We start from the raw sequence: 27,042 nt of genomic DNA, 5'->3' as shown, positions 1-27,042 counted from the left end.
CATGTTCAGTAATTAATTTTTTATGATGTAAGCAATTAAGGGGTATGTGTGTAAAGATGTGAAAGGCTCATAACTTTTCATAATTCTGAATTTCAATTAACTCCATAACCTCTAACATCACTTTTATAGTAAAATCAGCGTCCTGTTTGGAAAACTATACAATATTTATTATTTGCCCTTTCGGCTCATTTTAAGAATGAGATAGATCACAATCCAAGTGCCACGTGAAAATTGTTGAACTGGTCTTTGAATCGATACCACGTATTTGGAAAAGTCCATCATCTTCTCTATTGCCAAAAATTGAAACCTGCTTCCCTAAATGATTATCGGCCAGTTGCATTGACGTCCATTATAATGAAATGCTTTGAATGCATTTTTCGCTCTCACATTCTTAAATGAACGAAATTCCTATTTTGGCCCGTTGCTTACCAGCACAATAGAAGTACAGAAGATGCCACTCTCACATTGCTGCGCTATGTGAATACATATCTCGAAAAGCTAGTCTGGTTCCCTGACCCATTTCCCCGGTAGAGGGCGTGGGGAAATATAGGGTCAGGTACCGGCTAATGTAAACATGGACGCTATTGGGTTAAAATAAAACAAACTGTGATTGGATGAAAGTAACACTTGTAACTTTTTCTCATCTTTCTTGGGTTTCGCACTTTCAGGCTCACTTGACACCAACTTCTTGTTTGTACCACAAAGCCGTGGAGGTAGAAAGAAAGACTTTCTACCTCCATGATTTAGCCACTGTGATTTAGCACACCTCTTAATACTTTTAGAACGTCGACATGATGCCTGGCATTTTTCACGAAATTCGGACACCATTCTATCCATCGAAATCAATCGTCGTTCACAGTGCCAACAAAGTTTGCTTTCAATTAGCTGTGATATCGCAGCAGTACTTGTGGCGTGTATCGAACGTGCTCGGGTCATTGGGGTCACGTCACAGTCGGCGATGACCTCGATGACCCTAGCGCGTTCGATACACGCAACAAATACTGCTGCCATATCACAGCCAGCCTTCAATCACCTCTATTTCCCCGTTCTTCTAGATTAATCCTTTCAGTTTATGTTTCCCGTCTCGTGTGCCAATGTTTTTGGTTCGGATACCTGTGTTCGAACATAAATCTGATCCAGTCGAATTTTGACCGGCGTTTTTATGGTAGCAGCCATATTTGTTGTAGCATGTTCTGTCAGGTGACTAATCTCCGCCATCTTGAACAAAATTCTGTTCAAGATGGCTACCCGGTACCTGACCCTATATTTCCCCACGCCCTCTACCGGGGAAATGGGTCAGGGAACCAGACTATCGAAAAGCCAGGTGCATTTGTGCGTTTGTTGTTTATTGATTTTCATTAGCTTTCGATACAATCAAACCTCATCTCATGGCACAAAAACTTCTTAAATATAAGGTCAATCCTAGACGCATTCTTTGGATCGTTGATTTTCTTGTAAATCGCTCTCAAAAGGTTCGCTATGAGTCGACTTATTTAATCTCTCAGTTTACTTTTACTGGAGCTACACCTATGAAGTAATGAGCTAACTACATGAACTGGCACACCGCGATTTCGTGTATCAACAATTTGTCATCTATCAAAGTGTACATCGATTCATGCCGTCGCCCTAGGTCTCCACCTATATATCCAAGACGTAAACTACGTTCTTGAATATAATACCACTTAAATCAATTTTGTTGGTTGCGTCGTGGCAAAAAGTTTTGATCTACCGTCTGAGCAATTTCAACTGCGAATTATATCTCTGTCGAACTTTGTTTAAAAAGTGATAACACGGATCGTTTCAACAACACAAGGTCAGACCGACATTCCTGAATTATTACGTGGGTTATCAAGAGATCGTGGTTAAACGCTCAAGTAGCCGAGCTCGAGGTTTCGACATTAGTTTGGTGAAATTTTAATGGCTCTGCCAGGTTTTTTTACCTAAAAAGACCTTTTTATCTGAAAAGCCCTTTTAACCTATTTTTTGTGTATGTATAAAAGGTGCACGTTTATCTCCGAACCTTGAACGCCCATAGCGACTCCGGGCTCCATGTCCATCATGTTATAAATGTATAAATGAACAAGTACTGAATTTATGTATGAAGACGTTTTTCAGCTAATTTTGACGCGTGCTAATGACCAAAGAATCATGTCAACCCTACAATATAAAACTCGCCGTTTCACAATTGGTAAAGGACATGTCAGCTGGTACAGTAGCGGTTTCAATCACTTTCAAATACAAGGCATACATTGAGTATTCCCCTGCGTTTGTAGAGGGACTGTTGTCGAATAAACATTAGCTAACTAAAGTGACTTCTAAATGTAACTTTCTTGGCAAACTAATACTGACGTGTACACTTCGACCTAATAAGCGCCGTGATTGTGACGCAATTGAGCAACAAGAAAGAGCGTGATGAAAATTGGCAACTTTGGCACCGTTTCGCTTCAAATAATGAGATAACATTTTTTTGCTCCAAACTCTATCGCTTATCTACCCACTGGACATAGCCTGTCAATACTCCATGAAGACGTTTTCAACAGCAGCTTTCCTATTCGCAGCCACGATTGCAGCGCGTTCAACCTTCAACTGGACGACTTACCGCGCCTTCACGCTATCATTATTTGACCTAAGGCAACTCTCTCCAAACGCAAATTATGAGAGTGTACACTCTCATAGAGTGTACGTTTGGAGAGAGTTGCGTCGGGTCAAGTAATTAAAGCGTCCTTGCAATGTTTCTTATGACATGATCTACTTACATTTGAAAGATCAACATCACAATAGCTATGTTCCTTGAACATTTTTTGTAAACAACAACATCACGACTAATAAACATAAACAACCATACAGACAACAACAACAACAACCAGACTTCTGGGTCAACTGTGTCTTCTATAGCATGTACATGCATTTATGGATAGGCCTGGGTCATCATCCTTACCGTGCATATTTTTGCATTATGGATAGGCCTGCGTCATCTCCATAGCGTGTACAATGTATTTGTACTGAGGACAGGCCGGGGCCATCTTCATTAGATTGTAGATGAATTTGTATTGAGGATAGGCCTGAGTCATCTTCCACATAGTAGATATATTTGTATTGAGGATAGGCTTGGGTCATCTTCCATACCGTTCATATCTTTGTAGTATGGATAGGCCTGGGTCTTTGCATGTATATGTATTTGTCGATAGTCCGGGGTCACCATCGATATCTGCCATGACGTGACTATATACTGAGTAATTGTATTGTGGATAGGGCTGGGTCATCTTATTTGCAGAGGTTATAACACTTTCATGAAGAAAGGCCTGGGACGTCGTCCACGTGAAGGTTTACCTTGTGCGCGCCGGTCGATCACGCAGCCATGCTCGAAATGTAAGTCGGTGGATCTTCGGCATTATGCGGTAATGATCGATTACCTATTATTCGTGCATGGAAAGGCCATGGAAAGATATGTTTCACACGTCGGGGAAACAATACAGTACTCGTCGTAGCTCAATTAGAGGATGTGTGGTTTCCATTTGTGCTTGTTCATCGCAGAAAAATGAAACAGCAATGAAAAACTGAGGCCTAATTGAGTAAGAAGCCGCGGCGGTCAATTTTACCGGCAGTCAGCAACAAATGAGCCTGAGGGGATGGCAACTTAACGCTGTCAGTAAACGTGGGTTTGGTAAATCAGTGCATGGAAGTACAGTTGCGTCGTTTATTTTGCTTCAGCAGACTTCCCATTTACACATTGTCGTCCATTACATATTATCATTAACATTAATTTCAATTGGCACGTACGATATTGTATCTGTTAACGATCATTAGCACTCAGAACCTTCTATTTATAATCGTTTTGTACTAACAACCTTACATTTCAGTAATTGATACATCGGGTTGGTTTCAAACGTATTAATTTCACTATTGATAGTCTCGTCGACAATAAAGAAAAGTAAATATACTGATTTTTATATTTTTTATCTATTTTTCACATTAATTAAAAAATCAAATATATCCTTCATGTTCATTACACTTGTCAAGAACGCAAACAATATTTATGATAAAAACAATACGTCCACGCCATGTCCTTGCTCTGTCTTTAATCTGTGGTTTGTTAAGACTCCAAAGTGTTTATGGTATATTATTATTGTCCTTAAATTGGCAGTTATTCACAACAACATCAATGCTACCCAACATAGTAGATTTATATTTAAAACCACTCTAGAGTATGTAGAATATGGTGTGAAACTTTTAATGTCAAATATTTATTGCTGACTGTTATCGTCGTAAAATTGCAAGTTTTTGCAATTAACAACAACACAAGTGCCATTTTACTTTAAGGCATTAACGTGATATAGGCAGACAAGTTACTCAATTAATGGATCGTCGATCATAAAAGCTGACGTACTGGAAAAGTAAATCCTCAATTTTAGAGTCAACCTCCCCCCCACCTTCCCTCAACTCAAAAAGTAACCACTTAATCGTAATTCTCTTCTGCAGAACTGTTTTTATTATGTGTTGATAGTACCAACCTGATTGTCTGTCCATTTTCTTCACCTGTGGTTAGCAGACTGCGAAGCATGGGCATTCGTAAGGGACCACACGTTGTGCAAAGTCTGCGCATGAATATAGATAAAGAACCTTTACATTCACATTTTTGCAACTTTCCAAGTATTTTACATTCGTCTGTCAGAGTTCAATGAATGTCTTCGTATTTAAGATTCTCGTAATTTGTTTCCCACTTTTTCTCGATGAACGTGGAAAAAGTACTGCGTCGTAAGTTGAGTCCGGACATTCAACACCACACATGAATACGTCTTTTGTCTATATTGCCATTCTGTCTCTTCTCTCGAGTTTTCCTCTTCCTATCTTCTTTCATGCATTCCACTTAAAACACAGTACACACTGTGGTTTATCTTCTGAATTTAGTTTGTTTTATTTTTCGAATTGTCAAAGCAGAATCCTTTTTGCGATTTGATGCATGCAAAACACCTGAAATCGGGATCCTACTCGCGCCTAAAGTTAAGAATTACTGATAACTTCAATCATTTTTAAATGTAAAATTGAAGCATTTTATCATAAATACTCATTATGTTTACTTTGAATGCGTATCCCATCGCACGTATTCATTTTATGGTGTACAACGTTCTAGGCGTGAACAGGAACACTCCGAGGAAGAAATAAACGCTATGCTTAAGGACGGCATGGAATGTTTAGCTATCATTCTGGCCTTTGAAAACAACATTTCACGCAATGGATCATTTCTTGAAATTTGAAAACAATCCCTAGGGTAAATCTTATTTGTTTTAAAATGTCGACAATTGTGCGAAAGTTGATTAGAATGTTATAAAATATCTTATTGCACAAAGAAGTATTGTAGGAGTAATATATCTGTGTCCCTTTTTATACACATTAGGCATTTATCGACACCGTATTTCGTGGTTAGCCGCCGTGCCAACAAAGGCAATGCACAAAAACACATTTTAAAATAATTAGAGAAATAATATGCCATGCAGGCTGTTCTACTATTCTGTTATTCATTTCGGGCATTCATATTCCACTTTCATAAAACTTTTTAACGCCAGGATTTGTTGAGAGAGGGACGCCCAAACGGCTATCGTGTAGCCTTTGAACGAAACTGCCCTCTGGAAGCACGCATATTGTCTATATATATAGTAAAATTATGGTTGATGACAGGAACACGAGTTTAATTGACACCAGGACCACACGTTGTGCAAAGTCTGCGCATGAATATAGATAAAGAACCTTTACATTCACACTTTTGCAACTTTCCAAGTATTTACATTCGTCTGTCAGAGTTCAATTAATGTCTTCGTATTTAAGATTCTCGTAATTCATTTCCCGCTTTTTCTCGGTGAACGTGGAAAAGTACTGCGTCGTAAGTTGAGTCCGGACATTCAACACCACACATGAATACGTCTTTTGTCTATATTGCCATTCTGTCTCTTCTCTCAAGTTTTCCTCTTCCTATCTTCTTTCATGCGCTCCACTTAAAACACAGTACACACTGTGGTTTATCTTCTGAATTAGTTTGTTTTATTTTTCGAATTGTCAAAGCAGAATCCTTTTTGCGATTTGGTGCATACAAAACACCTGAAAGGGATTCTACTCGCGCCTAAAACGAAAATCCTCCGTGGTAATTAATAGGATATCTATTTCACACTAGTCTTGTAAACTTGAGTCGATAAAAGCTCGGTAATAACCCGATGCACGACCGAAGGTAAATGAAAAGAACTGACAGACGATAAGTTTGCAAAAAGTAACTGACGGTTAACATATGTTGTCACGAGAATGAGAAATCGTGGCTTTTCAGCTGCCAGAGTAAAGATGGTATGGCAGATCCTAATCAAAATAGTGCCGCAATAATGCTTGTATATACATCAATATAATTCGTTTGGTTGGTGGAAGAATTGAAATTAATGCAAACGGCATTTTGCTTAGTACGACTCCTATGAAGTAATGAGCTAACTACATGAACTACAGCTTTTAGAGGTTGCACAAATAGACATTTGAAAGATATTAAAACTATATTTATTATTCTATTTGTTACACTTTCACACATTAAATCTTTTACCAGATTACTGCCTATTTTATAACTAGTTTGAACATGTTCAGTGATTAATTCTTCATGATGTAAGCAATTAAGGGGTATGTGTGTAAAGATGTGAAAGGCTCATAACTTTTCATAATTCTGAAATTGAATTAACTCCATAACCTCTCACTTTGATAGTATTTTTAGCGTCCTCTTTGGAAAACTATACAATATTTATTATTTGCCCTTCCGGCTCATTTTAAGAATGAGATAGAACACAAACGAAGTGCCATGTGAAAATTGTTGAACTGGTCTTTGAATCAATACCACCTATTTGGAAAAGTCCATCATCTTCTCTATTGCCAAAAATTGAAACCTGCTTTCCTAAATGATTATCGGCCAGTTGCATTGACGTCCATTATAATGAAATGCTTTGAATGCATTTTTCGCTCTCACCTTCTTGAATAAACAATATTTTTTACTGGAGCTCCACCTGTCCTTCATTTAAGTTGAAAAATTTTCAAAATTGTGCAATGAAAACTAATATTTAAGAGAAATGGTCATTACTTTTCTTTCCATAGACGATGTTGCAGAAGAAATACATATATTTAGGTATACAAATATTTAGGTACTATCTCACACAAAAAACTATATTGTAAGTTCATTGAGTTCTCCATGCTTTGAATTTGTCTGCCGCTCAACCATAGTTTTTTCAAAGTATTTCTTTATAGTTGTGACAGTTTTACAGAGTGATCAGTTGTATTATCTGACTACTTATTGAGTCATTTGCCACCATTTTACTGAGACTCAGTCGAATTCTTTTTTCTGCATTGTTTTCCCTTCGTTTCCGCTAATAGGCATGGCTCGTGAATAGAAATGGCGCACAAAGTGAAGAAGGCAGCTGGCTCCGACACCACAGGACGTACAGCTTGTCCGAACGCTACAGCAGCTACTAGGTCTACAAGGCCGGAGTCAGCAACGTCAACTTTATAAAGTGTTCATAGGATTTTTGTTTTCTGTCTCTCTTTAAGGACCAGTACTGTTTTCCGTTTAAATCAATATAAACCGTATTTTGTGTACATTAACTACTCAGTTTACTGCAATGAATGTTCTATCCGAATTTGTTTTTTCACATAGGTGCAAATGGTATTCATTCTTTTCCTGATGTTTAATTGAAGTTCAAAGTTGCTTTATTGACCTTCCCAAAATATTTTGTCATCAACATATCCGTTACCACCTGTCAATGGTACATGAGACTCTTAGTTAAATATTAACACTAATGGAATTAATTTGGGATAATAGAATAGTGAATTAATGGGTGTTTAATCTGCAAATGTAAGCTCACCTGCTTTTTTACACTTGTTTTGATGATTAATTTTTGATATTGCAACTTTCAGTTATAGGGCACCTAACACTTTTATGAAAATTTGAACATCATGAAGATCCAATTCTCCAAAATTAGTTTATTACACACCCATCCAGACATTGGTCTTTATAGACAACATGTTCAATTTGCGATCCCAATTATACATGTTTTGCTTTTTTCTTGCCAGTGTCCTCAAAAACTGGGTGTGTGTTCTGTGTTACTCTGATCACAACTCAAAATTTAAAGTCAATTTTTCATGTTGTTCTTCTGTTTTTTCCTATAGTATCAACTAAATGCACTGCACAGGAACATCTTTACTCGGAATCAAATGTTCTGACCACTACTATGAGAGCGAAAACCCCTTACATAAGAGCCATATGTAATCAGAAGCTCAAATTTCCTTTTATTGGGCAGTGTTACAATTTTATACTCATTTCATCAACACAGTGAGTCACTACTACTTCAACATCGGGCGTTCAAACAACCAATCAGAGGGTTGGGATGTTTGAAGTCAACTTGCCTGAAGGTAAACATCCGTACATCAGGGCTTTGCGTACTATCGACAGTACTGAATTCCCAAAACAAATTATTTGGTCATCTGTCGAGGACCCAGTTTTAGAACAGCAACTGTTCGCAAGGGCTGCAGTAAGTTGTTCCGTTCTAGTTTATTTTCTAAAACATACACCTCTGCAATCTGCAATCAGGCAGACTTGTTGTTCACTGGTGAGAATTAATCAGACTGATTCTCACCTGTGAAGAACACGTCTAGCTGATTCTCACCAATGAACGGCGAGTCTAGCTGGTTGTCACCAGTAAATGGTGAGTATGATACATTCTCAGTATGAGAATTACCATTCTCACTGTGCTTGGTGAGCAGATCCAGTCTCGCCGGTGAGAATCTGTTATCATACTTGATTATCACTACTGAGTGCATTTCTAACTGCTCACCAAGTGACTGTCGCCAATGGCTAGAAGGCGTCACTTTCTCGCTTTAGTCTCGCGATTTTTCCTAGCGTGTCTAAAGATCTGTTTTTCTGCCCTATCCGTCTGTAGGAGACTATAAGTAGCTCATTCCTTCTGTCACTGTCGCCTATCTGTTTGTCTGTATGTAGCATTCTCTCTCACATATAGAACCTACCTCTACTGAACCTACATTTCGAATATTGTACGTTTAACTTCTTACAGAGTTAAGTTTGATTTAAATAGAAGAAAAGTTGTTTTCAGTGAGATCTTTCGCAGACCAGTGAAATGCTGTTTTAAAATAAATGTAAAAATAATTAACTAGATGTGAACTGAATGTTCTCGTGTGTTAGTGGTACCACCACTAACTATCAGTGGTTCAGGATGGTCCTATTTAAATTTGTAAATCTCAAATGTCCTATGGACCTGGTAATGTATTACCTTGAATGAAAATGATTATTGGACCACTTTAATGTCATATTAGAACAGGTTCATTAATAGTAGTACGCTTCACAGAACAATCAGATATCTGTTATGTCATTATATGTAGCACATTTGATCAATTTTCGCACAGTACTCTCAGAGTTAAATTACTACTTACAAAAGTTTATTTGATATGCATATGAACTGCTTATTAACTTGACACTGCTCAATGCTTCATGGGACAACTAGATATCTATCAGATCAACTATATGTAGTACGTTTCATCAAATTTAATGGTGTAATAATGGAGAATCACTAATTACAAAGTTTATTAAATATTAAAATGAACCCTTAGTTAACTTGACACGACTCAATTCCTTATGAGACAATTACATATCTATCAGATCATCATTTGTGGCACGTTTCATCAAATTTAATGTTGTAATTTTGGAGAAATATCACTAATTACAAAGTTCATGAAATATGCAAATGCAACCTAAATTAACTTGACACTACTCATTGTTTCATAGCACAATTAGATATGTATCAGATCAATATCTGTAGCAGGTTTCACCAAATTTGGTGCTGTAATTTTAGAGTTATATACCTAATTACAAAGTTCATCAAATATGTAAATGAACCCTTAATTAACTTTACACTACGAAATGGCTTACAACACAGTCAGATATCTGTCAGATCAGTATCTGGAGCAGATTTCATCAAATTTGGTGCATTTATTTTGGAGTTATATGACTAGTTACAAACCTTCATTAAATATGCAAATGAGCTATTTATTAACTTGACACTGCCCAATGCTTCTAAGTACAATAAAAAAAAGATACTGTTTTGTTTTACGTTACGTGAATTTGACATGTGGCGTTGATAAATAATGTGTGGGTGGTGGGGCTACGGACCTATAAGTGGGAAGTTATGAAGTAGATGTTCAGTCTAGCCGGACACTTCAGCAGCCTACAGACGGGTTTGTCCAAGTTATCATAAAAAAAATGCTGTTGTGTTTGCGCATTGAGAGAATGAACAAAAGTGATGAAGTCCGACACCATCCAGTGGTTCTGTGTTATGCATTGTTTTCCGACACAGGTTTCAAGAGAATTTCCTTTATCTTAGTTTTTTTACCTCCGGTTTTTCCTGGACGGCATGCACAGGTGACGCGGGTATTTCATTTCATTTGCTCCCGCCATTTGCTTCTGCACCCTGATATAATGTGTACTGTATACTTTCCTCTACTTGTCTGTAATAAAGCTGCCACCTCTGGCTGATCCATCATCAATGAATGAATGGAGTGGAACGTAATTCATTTATTAGAATGAGAGTATAAAGAAAGACCAGCAGATCATGTTCTCACAGCCCCTCGTCCGCTGCGCAGCTCCATCCTCAACCTTATGGTGGTGAGCCCTCAACGGTCTTTCTAGCGAGCGAGGCTCGGCTCAGCCCTGAGGCCGCGATGAGGTGTAGCCGGCGAGGGGCTGCGAGAAAGTCTAAAGTTACAGTGACTTCCAGGGCATTTGTGCTAGAGGTGTGAATGTGCGTACATGAAGATTTGATTAAGTCAGAGAGAGAGAGAGAGAGAGAGAGAGAGAGAGAGAGAGAGAGACAGACAGACAGACAGACAGACAGACAGACAGACAGAAAGACAGACAGACAGACGAGATAGACAGACAGAGACAGCGCCACAGACATAGTGTGTTTGAGTGGGTGTGATAGGTAATGTTACAAGACATTGCGAGCCGACATTGTAACGAAAACAAAGATGGGTCTTAAGTCTTATTTTATATATATGTATATATATATATATATATATATATATATATATATATATATATATATATATATATATCAATTTGTTATCGCTCGTTTCTTTTTATCGCAATATAATTCTTGCTGTCTTACCATTTGTCTCTATCACTCTCTGTCACTACTACTAGTACAAAATCATCATTTCCTTAAAGGTCCATTAGCTGTATCTTCTGGCGATTTTTCCGTTAGTTTTGATTGAAATGATCACCGGCTCATGTTGAATAGCCTGTCAAATAACAGAGAATCGCATATTATTCGGAAACATTACGTGCCCTACAACTAAATAACATGTGATTTTACAACGAAAATTTCAATTTTTGTCCGGACAGAAATACAAACTCTGTTGACACGCGGATTGCAACGTAGGCATTCTTCTGCACCTGCGCGAGCCATTGACAGCAATTTCAAAATAATATTCATTACTTATGCCCGGTATTTACGTCGTAGTCCATTGTCCAAGCACGTTGCGTAGCCAGATGTCTGGCAATCCACGACGCAATGTTATTTTGATCCCAAAGTAAACGTGATGTTGTACATCTCGCGTGATCGCGCCGTTACCATATCTGCCTTTCTCCCCAGCACGCTGAGCATGCCAGACGTCAACAAACGAGCTCGGAAAGGCAACACGTTTGAACAACAATTAGCAGTTTTATGTGGTTATAACATCACTAATCATGTTTCTTTCTTCGTAAAACAAAATTTTGCAACAAATTTGAGCCTCAAACATGGAATTTTCCGAGGTAAAAAATGGTCAAAAGTTACAAATAATCATTTCCTTAACTTGAAATTGCCACATGGAACCCGCTACATAAAAGTGATTGTAAAGTTATATGATGTTATTTGTTTGGGGAAACGACCTACACTTGAGTCTTACGGAAAAGGAAAAGTTCATTCGCGGCCCCGATCGATCACGCAGCCATGCTCGAAATGAAACTCCGTTGATCTTCGGAATTATTCGGCAATGATCGCTTAGTCACCGGCTTAAGGTGTTATTCGTGCACGGAAAGACATGTTTCATACGTCGGGGAACGTCGGGAAAAATCGTACAGTACTCGTTGTAGCTCAGTTACGGTGTCGCTTGAAGGATGTGTGGTTTAACTGTTCTCTGTGTCTGTATAAATTTGTATTCTCTGCGCGGGTTTTCCTCGGCAAATGGCTAGAACTATAGAAGTGGTCAAAACAGACGGCAAGCTGTACCTTGCAAAAAATCTTGCATTGTAAAAGCCGCCCAAGACAGGCCTCAGTGCTTGCTTGTACACTTCTGCAATTCAAGCGCAGTGGTACATCTTATACGTGTATATCTTATACGTGTAGCATGAAAACTACGGAATGTCACGGTATTAAAGCGTACTAAAACAGATGTGAAGTTATACAATAACAACAACAAAAACAAAAACAAATAAACAAATGCAAAGTATGTCCATTGAAATAAGAACAATTGTACTTTATTAATAGCGGACAGTAAGGTTCATGGACAAGTATTGGGCCTCTTCAAATAACGAATTCTCGGCAAATATCTTCATTTTTTACCCCATTTAAAGTACATATTTTCTTAAAAGTCTAGATTTTGGCAAAATTACGTTCCACTCCATTCACTCATTAATGATGGACCAGCCAGAGGTGGCAGCTTTATTAAAGACAAGTAGACTAAAGTATACAGTACACATTATACCAGGGTACGGAAGCAAATGGCGGGGGAAAATGAAATGAAATACCCGCTTCACCTGTGCATGCCGTCAAGAGGTAAAAAACCTAAGATAAGGGAAATTCTCTGGAAACCTGTGTCCGAAAACAATGCATATCATAGGACCACGGGTGGTGTCGGACTTCACCACTTTTGTTCATTCGCTCAATACGCAAACAAAAGAGCATTTTTGTTTTTTGATGATAACTAGGACGAACCCGGCCGTAGGCTGCTGAAGTGTCATGCTTGCTATTCATAACCTCCCATTTATAGCTCCGTAGCCCCGCCCACACATTATTTATCAATGCCACGTGTCAAATTCACGTAACGCGAAGACATCAATTTTTCTCGATACTATCTAACCGCGAGAATTATATTAACTTATGACTACATGCATGGTTATGAAATGAAGTGTTGGCCTCCAGGGCAAAGTTCAGCGATATGAAATTCCGGCCGACATTCTGCGGGATGCAATCGATTACAATCTGTTGTTCTACGACGAGATAACCCTCTTACAGTCGTCTCCTTTGCTACTCCCATTTTTCGGTGTAATATCATAGTTGCACGTGCTTGACGTTTGATAGGCTAAAAGCTTTGTCGGCATCAATAGATACGCAATTACAACATTTCGCCTCGTCAACTCAAAGTTATACAGCGGGATCGTTGGTTCTAACATATGATTGCAAATCATCCTGTTGATCGTCGTCATCATCATCATCATCATCATCATCATCATCATCATCATCACAACCACATCCATCACAACTGCAATTAAGTGCAATCGTCATATGAACATTTTCAGTCTTCGGGAGCTATCACAGTGTATTTCAAAACTTGGACGGTAGTTTGTTGTGAACACTGTCCATAGCCTGTAAATCGTACATGCTATATGGCGCCCTTTTGTTCGAAGCTGAGCTACTGACTCGCAGTGTTTAACGATGTCCTTGAAATCAGCATGAGCATATGATTACAAGATCACAGGGCTTTGCGATCAGGGTGCAGACAGTCTCTTTTAGGTTCTGTCACAGACCTCTGGAGGGACTGTGGCTCTGTGGTTCAATCAGTGGCCATGTGACAAGATACGATATACGGCTGTGTTAAAGAAATAAAACACTGACACAACCCCATCGCATGCACCGTTCGCCGGAGACTCTCTAACAGACCCTCGCAGGCTTCACCTCAGACCATAATACCGCCCTCAACAGGTGGGCAATGCTCCGCTACGCTATAACCTGGCTGACTCGATGAGACTGGCTTGCTAGAAAGGCCGTTGAGGGCGCATCACCATATGGTTGAGGATGGCGCTGCCTAGCGGACGAGGGGCTGTGAGAACGTCTACCCAAATACTTCTTCTATTCGAAAATGCTCATAGGTTGTTAAACTCCAAAGAAACTAATTCAGGTACACCGTAATGGTGGGAAAGTGGCTTGATCAAGATTTGTAAGGAAATGTTTGTGTGCTGCCTCCATGGTACTATCAGCCTAACAATAAAACAGTTGATGACATGTGATAGGACAGACTTGGTTATCGTACATATATATACGTTAGTCAAGGACAAAGTTGATGTTTACCTCCAATTTTAAAAGACGTCTCCTCTATGTAATGTTCAAATAAAGCTATCAGTGCAGGAGACAGTGGCGACAGCAAAGGCGTTGCATGACTGGTCCACCGATCAACCGTACTCCATGAAGATTCTGTAAAACTGCCGTCGTATAAGATACTGAACTTTATCGACAGGTGAGTGTTATATATATACCTTGCTTGAAGCCAGCTATTGTGACTCTGAAACATTTGTGCTGTGTTGGATGGATGGAGATAAACAGTGTTGACTGTCGGGACCCTTTTACACAATAAAGGAATTGCTGTTAGGGGACACGGAGGGCATAAAGATGGTCGCACCGTTGAATAACGTATAGCTGGTGGGCAAAGATTTACACGGGCGGCCTGTTCATATGTCCTCGTTAACTAGCACATCATTCATTAAATTGAATCAAATGATCGAACGATAGACGACAAGCAGGTTTATCGCAATTTTTGTACTGAAACTCAAAACGCCGGTGAATGTGAGGTCCTTCAGGACGCAAAGGCATTCAAGTTGTTTTCATCACAAAACCGAACAAAGTTACCGACTGTCACAGAAAATATAGGTCCATGCGTGTGCGACAGACTTGCCTGCCTTAGGTCCTGATGTGTTGGCCAGTGTTCCTATTGAACAAATGATCACCCAGCGTGTTTTCATATGAGTAGAGTCTACATCTGCTACTCTACGGAGATTAACACTAAATTGCCAAGAGTACAGGGTGTAACGATTTATGACACAGATTATATAATTTGCTTTGTGCATGTCGGGATATCATGGAGGTGCATGGGCAATTTCACGTCGCTCATGGAATCTCCAATCTACAGCATTTCTGCAATTTGTACTGCTGTACGCATCGACGTTTCAAGCATTCTGGCGAATTAAATCTCCAATCGTCATCCGAAAAGTCTTGAACATCGGATACACAATTTTGTTGATGTTGCAATACAAGTATATGGTCGTTCCAAACGCGAATTCCAAGCTAACAAGTGGGTTTATAACCCTATAAAAGTACATATTACTGTTTCTGAAAGCCGAGATATCGTCAAGTGCTGAGATTTCTATTTTGTAATCATTGTTTGCATAATGTTCATATAACAGTAAATTTGAATAACGTATGTTGAGGGCGCTTACTTGGTCTGAGTTTTATATCCTCAGTTTGGGGCGATAGTCATTATAATGGCTCTACTGGTGAACGTAAGTCAACAGTTAAATATTTACTCTCCTTAACATAAGAGTTTGCTAGCATTGATTACAGTGGCCGTTCGCAACTCCCTACATTACAGGAAACCTGTGAACGACTGAATCAACTTTGATATTTCATAGGGGCAACCAACTCACCTTGTCTAATTTATAATTAATATTTTATAATTATGTTTTTGTTCCAGCGTATACAACATACGCAGCATATACAAGAACAAAATATATATACGGATGACAAATACACAGATTTAAGGGGGCAAACTCACACTATATGTCTAGGCCTTTAAAATTTTGGCGCTCTGAATTTCTAAACTTACCTTACCTTTTCCTCTTTATAGGTGCTTCCTGTTTCTGTGTTCCCCTGACTTATGTTTCCATACACAATTCATTCAAAAACTTGACGTTATGCAGAGTATGTCGACGTGAAAAATTGAACAGCGTTTTTGGAAAAAAAAACAGTAACTCACCCTTTTAAGTTTCTGATCCGTTAATCAATATGCCCATCAAAGTACACATACTCATTGTGCACGATTTTCTAATCATTCTCATCAGCAAGAGCATTATCTCCGCTCCATGATGTTCTCGACAAAATTTCAATAATGATGCGTCCACCTTTTGCCCTAAAATCTCCAGTGCGTTGGTCTGACAAGGACCAATTTTCAGCCCCGGTATAGACTATTAATGCGCAAATGTGCAGTGGGCATTTTTCCTAAATACGACAAACCAGATACTGGAAACTTACCGCTGCAAATGACCACAAAATTTGATATTCTTTGATGCTCTTGAATGTGAAATAAGAGAATGACTGATATAAAGTTATATATGCGCAAGATACTGTATTTCTTATAGTAAAATTCTTACTTCTGAAGTATACAGAAATATAATAAAAGACTTTATGCAGTCATATAGGAAAGATAAGTTCGACCAGAGAGTATTGGGACATAGCTACCTCCAAGAGTATAGTTTACGCTTTGTTGCTTCGGTATAACAATTGGTGTAATATAACTACGTATTGTGCTTACCAGGATTAAAAGACTCCACAGGGAATTGACCACACAGCCGCGATGTCTACAGAAGCTACACCGTTTGGAGTCGTTGACTACGTGGTGTTTTCCGCCATGCTAGGCGTGTCCCTCGTGACTGGGATCTATCACGGTGTCAAAAGCGGGCAAAGATCCGGCACATCAGAGTGAGTACTGTATAATATCGAGATGTCATCATAGAAGGGGAAAAGGAGTTTAGAGAACTTGTACAAGTGACGATTCTTAAGTCTGTTGCAACAAAGAAACTTGCATAGCCAAATGGGAATAATTCTTGAGATTATCCTCATGAACTCAGAAATTTGTCCGTTCGGATAGGCCGTTAAAGTGAGTCTATGGTGTCGTTGCCGTAGAGTTGCTTCAAATCTGCCGCCACATTTCTGTTTCTAGCAAACGTGAGAATATTTTATGCTTGATAATGCTTGCCGAAGGCCAGATGAAAATTGCAGAGTCGCGTATTTGGTAGAAATTGTAAATTTAAAATACAACAGCTTCGCGCTGATAAAAAAAGTAGGAATTAATTAAGTGATTAATCTTTTTGGCGATTACTAGCTTTAACGGTATTTAAAGGGTGTATACGTATAGCATTTCATCTGTATAGCTCATAATCTTTTCGTCATTTAAAAGTTATGGACAAAGATTCTGATCTTGACTATAGAGTTCTTAACACATCTCTTCATCCTCGTTCGCATGCCCAGATTCCTAGTCGCCGACAAATCCATGAACTGCCTACCGGTTGCCATGTCCCTGTCGGTCTCATTTCTTTCGGCGCTGACAATTTTGGGAATGTCTGCGGAGATCTTCATCTACGATGCTACCTACTCGTTCTTGGTGCTTTCTTATTTATGGCTGATGCCCACCGTAATGTTTCTCTTCGTTCCGGTTTTCCACGGTCTCAATTTAATCAGTGCATATGAGGTGAGTACACGATCGATTTACGAACTGCTTTCGTACTATGACATCAGAGCTTTGTTGAAACAAAGTCGTCGCAGCGAAAAGCTCCGTTTTCAACTTCGTTGAAGCCTTTCATGACGATGTCGACTTTAAAACTAAGTAAAAACAAAAGTCTGTGGCTTGAAGCATTCACTGAACGCTATTGGAACTGATAGAGGAGAATTGGATATTCATATTTTTCAAATTTCTCAAAAGTGTTAGGCGCCCTATAGCTGAATATAGCAATATTCCAAATTACTCATAAAACAAGTGTACAACTTAAATAGAAAAGCAGATGAGCTTACATTTGCAGATTAAACCGACATTACTTCACTATCCAATAACTTCCAATCGTATTACTGGAAGTTATAGAAATATCATCCCTTTTTAACAGTACTTCGGGCTGAGATTTAACTACGCCGTTCGAATCACAGCGGCCTTGCTGTTCGCACTGCAGACAATCTTTTACATCGCCGTTACATTGATCGGACCAGCACTGGCGGTGGAAGCAGGTGAGCTCTCCTGTAAATTCATAACTATTGCTTAAAAAATTTGAAATAATCCTTGTCATTTAGAACATTTATATTGATAATGATTACAATTTACAGTTGAGATAATGTTGATAATGATGATGATGATGATGATGATGATGACGACGATGACGTCGATGATGATGATGATAATGATAATCACGACGACGACGACGACGATAATAATGATGATGAGAACGCTCATTGCGTGATGTGATGTCGATGGCAGTTAGCCAATGGACCCTGTGTGAACACGGTTAACAAGTTCAGCACATGTGCGATTACCATTTTAAAATTGTTGTCTTGGTGATTAATCTTCTAACCCCTCTCATTATTAACTGCATTCATGATGTTGACAATACAAGAAGATCATATAAAGCGAAATGACAATTCATTTGGCTCTATCAACTGTGTTATGTTGTCTCGCATGAAATATCTTTGATCATTTGCCCTCTTTGTCGTACAGTCATGGGCGTAGATCTGTGGATCATGCTGATTATTACTGGGGCAGTCTGTGTGTTCTACACCACATTGGTGAGTTTTGTTGTTTTTTTGTATTACTAAACATTAACAAACATAAAATATTTGTTGAGGTGTGTTATGAGTGGATACACCAACACGAACAGCATTAACACATTGATGACATTACCTCTATCTCATGTAAACGTAAGCATGTGTCTACCATTCTACGATTGTCACTGTAGTACATATAATTGTTTTGTTTTTTTGGCATCAGTTAACAGATTTTCAACCCCTTCTTCGTAACAAAATAAGTAAAGGTCAAAAGTAAAGACTGAAAACAAGAATAAAGAATATCGAGCTCGTAACTGGCTGCAGTGTCATTCAACAACAAACTACTGGGTACGATAGTGTTGTTGTGCCATGACACGCAAAGTGATATGAGACACGCATGAATTTATACCATGGGAATAATATCTCTGACGCAGTGTCTGGTGCAGCAATCCCACAAACCTACGATATATACTATAGACTGCTATACCGTTTGCATCTCTCAGGGCGGAATGAAAGCGGTCATATGGACAGATGTCTTCCAGTTTCTCGTCATCGTCGGGAGTCTTGTCACAGTAATTGTCCTGGGTACCATCGAGGCTGGCGGGCTTGAGAAAGTTTGGGAAATGAACAAACAAGATGGCCGGCTTGACATCTTCACGTGATTATGTTCATAATCTTTTTTTTTTCAGAATCTGATAATGTTCTTGCAAGTCTTCTGTGCAGGACGCTAAATAGAAGTATATCATGCCATTTACATTTAAAGTCTTATTTTTTCAAAACAATGTTTGCGATCCATGTGTCGTCTACAGCACTTTGACTATATAGGTCATCAATTGAAAATAGAAAATAAAATAGAAGGTAAATAAAAATGATCTTTTTCGAGAATCTCAGAATATTTTTGAAGCAATTAATGTGTCCAGCACTTTTGTCGCTATACGAAATGTTAGGGTATTCTTAAATTAATTCCTCGTCTAAGGTGATCTCACACGCAAAGCTTAGGATACTGTATAGATGATACATGTTGTGTTACATAGATCGACACTGAGAAGTGGAAATACACATAACCACTTACTACTCGCGTTTTTTTTCCTCTGATATGGCGTTTTCTCAGGGTACCACTGGATATAACTGAGCGAACAACGATGTTAAGCATGATCTTCGGCGGGGGCATGAACACTTTTGCTTTTTACATCAGCCAAACCGCCGTGCAGAGATACGCGTCGTCCAAAAGTCTGAGACATGCACAGATGTAAGTAATTCAAGAATACCATTTGAGGAAATTCCACCCACTTTGTGTGTTCCTTACCAGGTGTACACTTGCTTAGCTAAGAGTAGTGTGATACTTATCAATTGCTCTTCGGGAAGGATGATGGCTGTGAAATCTTTTGAGTAACAAAGGACTAAATCTAAGTCATTCGCATAACAAATATAACATCAAGGACACGCTCGTTCTACTTACAGATCCACGATGCTTATTCTGCCTTTTCAGTTCGTCATATTGCCAATAGTTTATCTTTCGGGCTTGGTGATGTACGCTTACTACAATGGTAAGACCCTGAGACTTACATCATAGACTAAAGATCCTCGTTCGAGGGCGCTGTCTTCGCTCCGCCCCTCTAGCGCCCTCGAACGACGGATCTTTTAGTCTGAGACAAACAGACAAACGGGTGAAGGTTCAGATGTCACAGGGGGATGAAGGTTCAACTGCCAAAGCAAGGTTAAAGTTCAATTTCCAGCGGTAGAGTGAATACTAGTATGTACAAATTTTAAGGTGGGTGAGGGTTCAGACGTAAATACGGTTAAGGTTTATACATCAAAGCAAATGATACATCAAAGCACCTTATAGTAGGCAGAAAAAACACTGCCGTAACACCTGACAACTCTTTGATTTTATACACAAGACAAAACGTCATGCAATATGACTATACAGTAACACTTGTCTGACGGTGAGAGACGACATCAGTGAAGGTGCCGGCAATGAGTCACATCTTTTCATCGTTGGAGTGCATTTCTTACGCTATAAAACAAAGTTTAAAATCTTCTTTAATTTTTTTTTATTTATGGATTGATATGCTTTTATATTTTCCCATCTAATTATACTGATTTTGTATTCGCAGATTATCTTCTGCCCTTACAACCTGCAGTCAACGCAACATTTGCTCCAGGTAAGTTTATACTGTGTCATAATTCATTGTTTCAAACTCGAAAGATTGTCACAAAGGAAAAATCTGTACTCTAACACTTACAGAGACGCTGCTTTTAAACCCCTGTATGGAATATGATATTGCCGCATTTAATCGAGCTATTGTCAGCGGAGACTGTGTTTCTAACGTAAATGAAGTAGTGTAACGGTTGATTAACTTTTGAGAGAGTTGTATGCATGTGTTATATATTATTGCCTGAATACATAGGTTTATGTGCCCGAGAGCAGGTGACAATTTGCCCGACGTCAGGAGGGAAAAATTGTCTCCTTCTGCGAGGGCACATAAACCCATGTATTCAGGCAATAATATTTTTATTACATGCCTCTTCACAGTTAAAGATAAAGATATATGACATTTAGATACATAGGGCAATTTCAAACAATTTTACCATTATAGACCAGCATCAAACAGATTTTAACGGACATCAAAATAGTAGTGCGCGCATGGATATTTTACATCTAGCGTTTAGCGTCTACTTTGACGTCGAAAAAGCCGAAGGGCTTCACTGACCGGGTAACCATGGAAACCGGTCAGTACATCGTTCACCGGCCCGCTAACTCCCGGATGTTCCTATTCAAATCAGTGAACTGATTTGCGCTCGCAACGAGGCATGTAATAAATGTATCATTGTCAGACTCCTCCGGTTAACGTTGCGATTATTTGGCATACAATGATCAGAAATGTATTAGCATTGTACATTGCAAAGGTTAACAAATTAACCATCGTCGTTTAGACATATCAAACGAGGTCTCGCGATTCATTTTTTTATTCGACATTTCCCCATCGTGTGACTTTAGTGATGATATATGTTTTAACATATCGCAGAGTTTCCTGTCGTTGGTACCGTTGATCCGAAATACACACCGGACTACACTTCTTCGGATCAAGTAAGTTTACTCACAGGCAAGGAGCTCTTTGTCTGAGATTTACTAGTCAGACTTACATATGTCTATGATCGACCTGGCCTAGTGAATGCGAAATGTTAGAAAACCGACATGGATTACGCAATAGGAAAAAGTGCTGTTGTCTTCATAATTGCAATGAGAAGACAAGAAATATTAAAGAGGAAGTTCGTGTCCCCTTCTTAAATTCAGAGAAACATACAGCGTATCCTCTGACTTTATTTCACGCTGCTTTCAGCTCTCAAAGATGTAGGGAAACGATTAAGTGGGCACTGCCATTTCCTTTAAAGGCGTACATTTCGAAAAATTCCATGCAGATGACTTTCACTTTGTATAAAGGAACAAGTTGTTGCTGACAATACCATGAAGATGCATAAGTGCAATCTATATACCAAACACGCTGAGAAAGACTATACCACCCAGCACAATTTAAACAGGTTCTCCTTCCGAAGGAAGAGCCATTCCGTGACATAATATTGTTAACTACTTTTTTCAAAGTGGCTTCTCATACCAATACTCTCATGGGAAAAATTCAAGAACATGACAAGATTACAAAGACGTATTCAATGTACTGTCTATGATTCAATGTGTATTTCATTTGCCGTTCTGAAAGACCAACCGGCAGTTCCCTAAATTATGTATGTAACGGACTGTAAGTTGCATCTCGTCATTTTGGGTCTGTTATGTGGTTGGCCATCGATTACACTTTTTTAATGAACTTAACCCCTCACTGTACCTAGATTTCGTCAGCTGCGTATATCAGAATTTAACCACTTCCCACTTCTTCCAATCGTAGATATTGGTTTATTTTGTCAGTTCGCTGTTCGGATCGATATCCGGTATTCAAGGTCTCTTCGTTGCTGCACTTTTTGCGGGAACTCTCAGGTAATTTAATCTTCATATTTACCTGAATCACTTTATTATCTGGTTTACCATGAAATCCTTGACTATTAAGCTCAGGTCATCCATGAAAAACATCATACTTTCCCCCATTCATTTACGCAGTTCAATGTCATCCGGATTAAACGCCATGATAGCAGTGACATTGGAAGATGTTGTGAAACCATGGCGACGATGGAGGGCAGCCAGAACGCAGAGAGCTGTGTACGAAAACGACGTCCTTGATACAATAGTTGGGAAAATTCTAAGTGAGTATATCCGAACAATACTTTAGAGAGAAGGAAACTAATGAAATGACAGACCGGGGAATCTGTGTCGATATGGTTACGGACGCAGAAATTGATACTTTCGTAGGGCAGACAATCTTCCTTTAATTGATATGACGGTGGAATGTAGGAGATAATATTTTTGTTATACTTCGTTTTATCAGTTACATAGGATCTCAGTGAATATTGCTTATGTTTTACGAGCCGTTGTGGGGTTCTCTTTTCAGCCGTTGTGTATGGAATCATCGCTATCGGCCTTGCTTATGTGGCGTCTTCTCTTGGTACGCTTGTAACCCTGGCTAACACTATATTTGGTACGTCAGGGGGACCTCTACTCGGGGGATTCACTCTCGGAATGTACTACAAGCGAGCGAACTCGTGGTAAGTCGTTGCGTAATCCTTAATAAGTCTATCATTCAATCTTATACCTGTCCCTGTTTATATAAATATTCCAGTGGCACCTTTAGACGGAATTAAAACGACAATTGAAAGTCAAATGGAGCAGTATGAAATCGACATAAAGCTTCTGATTTGTATCAATTTGTTTCATCTTTAGTTAAGCATTGCGAATGGTCTTGAGTTGAAGATTGCATTATTTGCCTCGATTTTTAGAGGGTCATCATAGAAACTTAAAGTTGCTGAGATTTGATCGCCCTGATGATAATTTAACTTTAAATTGCTCTTACGCATATGGTAATAGCAATTCTGTAGTAATTTACAATTATGGTATGGTGTGACGATTGCATTCAACAATAATAAATTGCTTATTAATGGATATCATGGCAATATACATGTACTTTCCAATCGTCACGACGTGGGATTTAATATTCTTTGGGGTTTTTTTCGTATTTCATGACAATAGAAGCCGCTTAGTCAAAAATAGCGCTCTTGTATGCATACAGATTGCATTATCAATATACTTCAATTGAAAATTCTGAAAACAAACTTTTTGTTTTACAGGGGTACTCTGATTGGGATCTTAGTTGGCTTTGGTCTCGGTGTCTGGGTCAGTGTTGGCGCGATAATTTATGCAGATAACTTGGATGAAGTCATGTCATTCTACAAGGTAAACATGCGTCCAATATGAAACAAGATACACAGTTTCAATTGGGCACTGCTCTTTAGTGGACCGAAATGGCGATCGACCGAGTATACAGGTGATCAGGCTTTATGAGTAAAGCTGAAATGCAATATTGTCCTCAATAAAATGCTTTATTTTGAAGTTGTAATGTTGAAATAATAACACACTTTCAAGGGCGCGATCACTGTTTGTTGCCCGCCTGAGGAATGGTGCTCATGACGGTAATATTGAGCTTGAGATTGATGATGCGGCTCGTCGAGGGTATCATCAATATTACCGTCATGAGCACCTGCCCGAGGGCAGGCAACAAATCGTGATTTTGCCCGTGCCAGCGTGTGTTATTTATTTTATTACATCGAAGAAACACTTTTGATTTCGATCCGTATACTTTGCGTGGAATGTGGACGAGCGTCGAGACTCGCCAGAGAGTGAAACGTTCCATTTCTTTCTCGATCGCAATGCCAGATGAAGTTGAAGGTCAACTTGAAATAACGTCTAAAACGGAGACATTGTTGTTAAGCCTTCCACGTATTAAGTACCAAAAGATGTCGTCTAATTCAAATCGAGCTAACTTCTTTTCCCTTTTCGAAGCCCTGCCATTGCCATACAGAAAATTACCTAGCAAACGCCATTTTATGATGTGATACGCGCAGAAACGACCGTATTCCGGAACACTTTAGCGAGCATTATCAGTGCACGCGACAGGGTAATATCAGTGCAAGCGACAGGGCAATATCACCTAGGCCATGTTTTAGCACTTTTTCTTCCATATCACGTGACTGAGGCTCAGTCACAGGATAATGTGCGAGGTGTAAAAATTCGTGATAACATTTAACCCTTCCGCCTTTCAGCTTTCCTTCATGTGGTACAGTACTTTCAGTTTTTTCTGCACCATGGTCATCGGTGTACTATGCAGTGAGTTGATCCGTTGTCTTGTACCCAGCGAGAGACACAAGAAAATTGACCCTTTACTGCTTGGAATGTTTGTGAGGTAAGATGTATATACGCCCACTCGCGTTGAAGTTTACCACTTTCAAATGCAACGCGAAAAGTTGAACGCGCAGTGCATATATTGCATGCGCGCGTATACTTACACCTCAATATCTATAATTAACACACATCAAGAAATGACTGGAGGAATGTTTAAATTCGGCTACTTTTGTTTAATTGAACCAATATTCAAACCAAGATTGCTGTTTAATATTTTAGAACAAAAGTTTCTCGTTACCGCTGGTTCAGACTTCCATTATAAAAATCACCATTTCGCCGAAGGAGAGCAAACATGTTACCTGTTCCGTCGGATCCAAAACGTAATCACTGAAATAAAGTTTTGTAAATGTGATGCTTAATCCTGTTTTTACAGTACAACATAATTCCCTGCAGGGAAGGGTAAGCGGGACTATATAAGTCTGGGACCGCACTGGACAATTTTGGAAATCTGTGAATGTCTTGTGTTATGTAGTTTCAAAAAGAAGTGAAATGTACCTTATTGCCTTGTCAGACTTTGACGATTTAGCCAGCGTATGCCAACGTATCAAAAATTTGGCGAATACATCGGGTAAGTTTTGTATAAGGTTAGAGCACGCTGAAGCCCGCTGGTATGCGTCGTAGTAGGGGAGGTCGTTGAAAACTTTTGTGCATTCACAAAAGTTTTCGACGTATGCCGGCGTATGGCTCATAAGTCCTGCACGCGCGGGTCATAAGTTGTAGGTAGGCTATGCGCTCGTTGACGCGCGTTCACACACGTTACGTGTAAATTACGAATAAGTCAAAATGTGTCCAGATAATTGTCTGGCGTACCCAAAACGTATTTTTAACCTATGACTACGTTATGAATATACTCTATGTATACGAACAAAATTGAAAAATACATAGGTCAGCAAGCCAGCGTTTTAGAGAAAGTTTTATACTTCGGCATACGCTGGCTAAATCGTCAAGATGTGACGGGGCCCTCAGACCCACTGCTGTTATTTAGTCCGACTGTTTGACAACCTTCGTTCAGGCGTTATGTGCCAGGTGGATTTCTGTAAAACAGATACCGATCGCGACATTGGCGTTTTTTTTCATTTTAGGCCAAAAGGGACGAACAGATTCCGTGTTGTTAGACCTGAAGATTCGGAGGAGGATTACTTGTTGAAGGACATCAAAGGTCGGGCTGACAAAGCGGGCAAGAAAGACGTGTTGACGATACAAGATGACGACGTAATCATGCTTAAAATGGAGAAAAGGGTTGACTAATCGAGTCTGCTGCTAGTCGAGCTGAATCAAAGCGCCAACACAGTGTGGTTAATAAAATACAGTATAATTCTGAATTTATCCATAGACAGATGAAAAACTCTACTGTCTGTGGTTTATCTCATGACAGCAACAAACCTGTTTACAAATAATAATAATAATAAGATGCATAAGGGAGTATATACTGTTTCCGTACGTGGACGGGTTCTCAGTTACTCCAAATTCACTGGGTTCGACAATGTACACGAAGAATGTGAAGTAGTCAGCCATCAGCGATGACTTTTATCATTTTATCAGAAATTAAGGGAAATGTAGTTTAGACTTTTCTAACATGAAAAGAAAACACCAAGGAGAACAATCGCCAAAGATATTGTCGTGTGAAAACGGAGAGGGTCGTCCACACATCGTCAAGAATGCCTTTTAGACGTTTGTTTCATTAAGGTAGTATGCGCCTCGAAAGTGGAAGACACATTTTCGCTCAAACATTCCTGAATGAAAATTTCCATCCATTTCCTTACCAAATTAGAACAAATCAGGGGTCACCAGGCAAAATTTTGAGCCAGAAAACAATGTAAAATTTAGTTCAATTGCTGTAAGATGCTGGACCACAGCACAAAACGTTATTAAAAGATTAGTAGTGAAAGAAATTGAAATATCACCATCGAATATTATTTTCACAGAGTGTAATATAAGTGCCATTACTGGTATGGCATACATAGAAAATCTGTGAAATTTTTAATTTTAGTTGGAAAATGGATTATCCATAAATTTTGGATTGCAAATGTAAATGTACCTATCGAGACGGTTTTCAAAAACGAATTCAATGCCACGTAAGACACAATCTTCCTAAAGAGATGCACTTAAAAGTTGACATAC

At 39.0% G+C, this 27,042-nt stretch overlaps 1 protein-coding gene across 2 annotated transcripts in view; it reads left to right on the top strand.

Annotated features, from left to right (window-relative positions):
* Positions 1 to 14,341: 14,341 nt before the first annotated feature.
* LOC139148100 (sodium-dependent multivitamin transporter-like) overlaps positions 14,342 to 27,042 on the top strand; it is a 28,345-nt gene continuing 15,644 nt past the window's right edge. The window contains exons 1-16 of one of the 2 annotated variants that reach the window (XM_070719398.1): positions 14,342 to 14,517; positions 16,588 to 16,751; positions 17,301 to 17,520; positions 17,930 to 18,047; positions 18,532 to 18,599; positions 19,082 to 19,236; positions 19,690 to 19,827; positions 20,040 to 20,125; positions 20,696 to 20,743; positions 21,608 to 21,669; positions 22,481 to 22,569; positions 22,690 to 22,832; positions 23,078 to 23,231; positions 23,811 to 23,916; positions 24,783 to 24,922; positions 26,004 to 26,927. In XM_070719398.1, the coding sequence (XP_070575499.1) occupies positions 16,627 to 16,751; positions 17,301 to 17,520; positions 17,930 to 18,047; positions 18,532 to 18,599; positions 19,082 to 19,236; positions 19,690 to 19,827; positions 20,040 to 20,125; positions 20,696 to 20,743; positions 21,608 to 21,669; positions 22,481 to 22,569; positions 22,690 to 22,832; positions 23,078 to 23,231; positions 23,811 to 23,916; positions 24,783 to 24,922; positions 26,004 to 26,169 (1,818 nt within the window). In that variant the 5' untranslated portion in view covers positions 14,342 to 14,517; positions 16,588 to 16,626 and the 3' untranslated portion in view covers positions 26,170 to 26,927. Of the gene's footprint in view, positions 14,518 to 16,587; positions 16,752 to 17,300; positions 17,521 to 17,929; positions 18,048 to 18,531; positions 18,600 to 19,081; positions 19,237 to 19,689; positions 19,828 to 20,039; positions 20,126 to 20,695; positions 20,744 to 21,607; positions 21,670 to 22,480; positions 22,570 to 22,689; positions 22,833 to 23,077; positions 23,232 to 23,810; positions 23,917 to 24,782; positions 24,923 to 26,003; positions 26,928 to 27,042 lie in introns of those variants that run through there. The other variant, XM_070719397.1, reaches the window with a different exon arrangement.

The sequence above is a fragment of the Ptychodera flava genome, chromosome 13 (genome assembly GCF_041260155.1).
Source record: "Ptychodera flava strain L36383 chromosome 13, AS_Pfla_20210202, whole genome shotgun sequence".
NCBI lineage: Eukaryota > Metazoa > Hemichordata > Enteropneusta > Ptychoderidae > Ptychodera > Ptychodera flava.
This window is presented reverse-complemented; position numbering and strand designations above follow the sequence as displayed.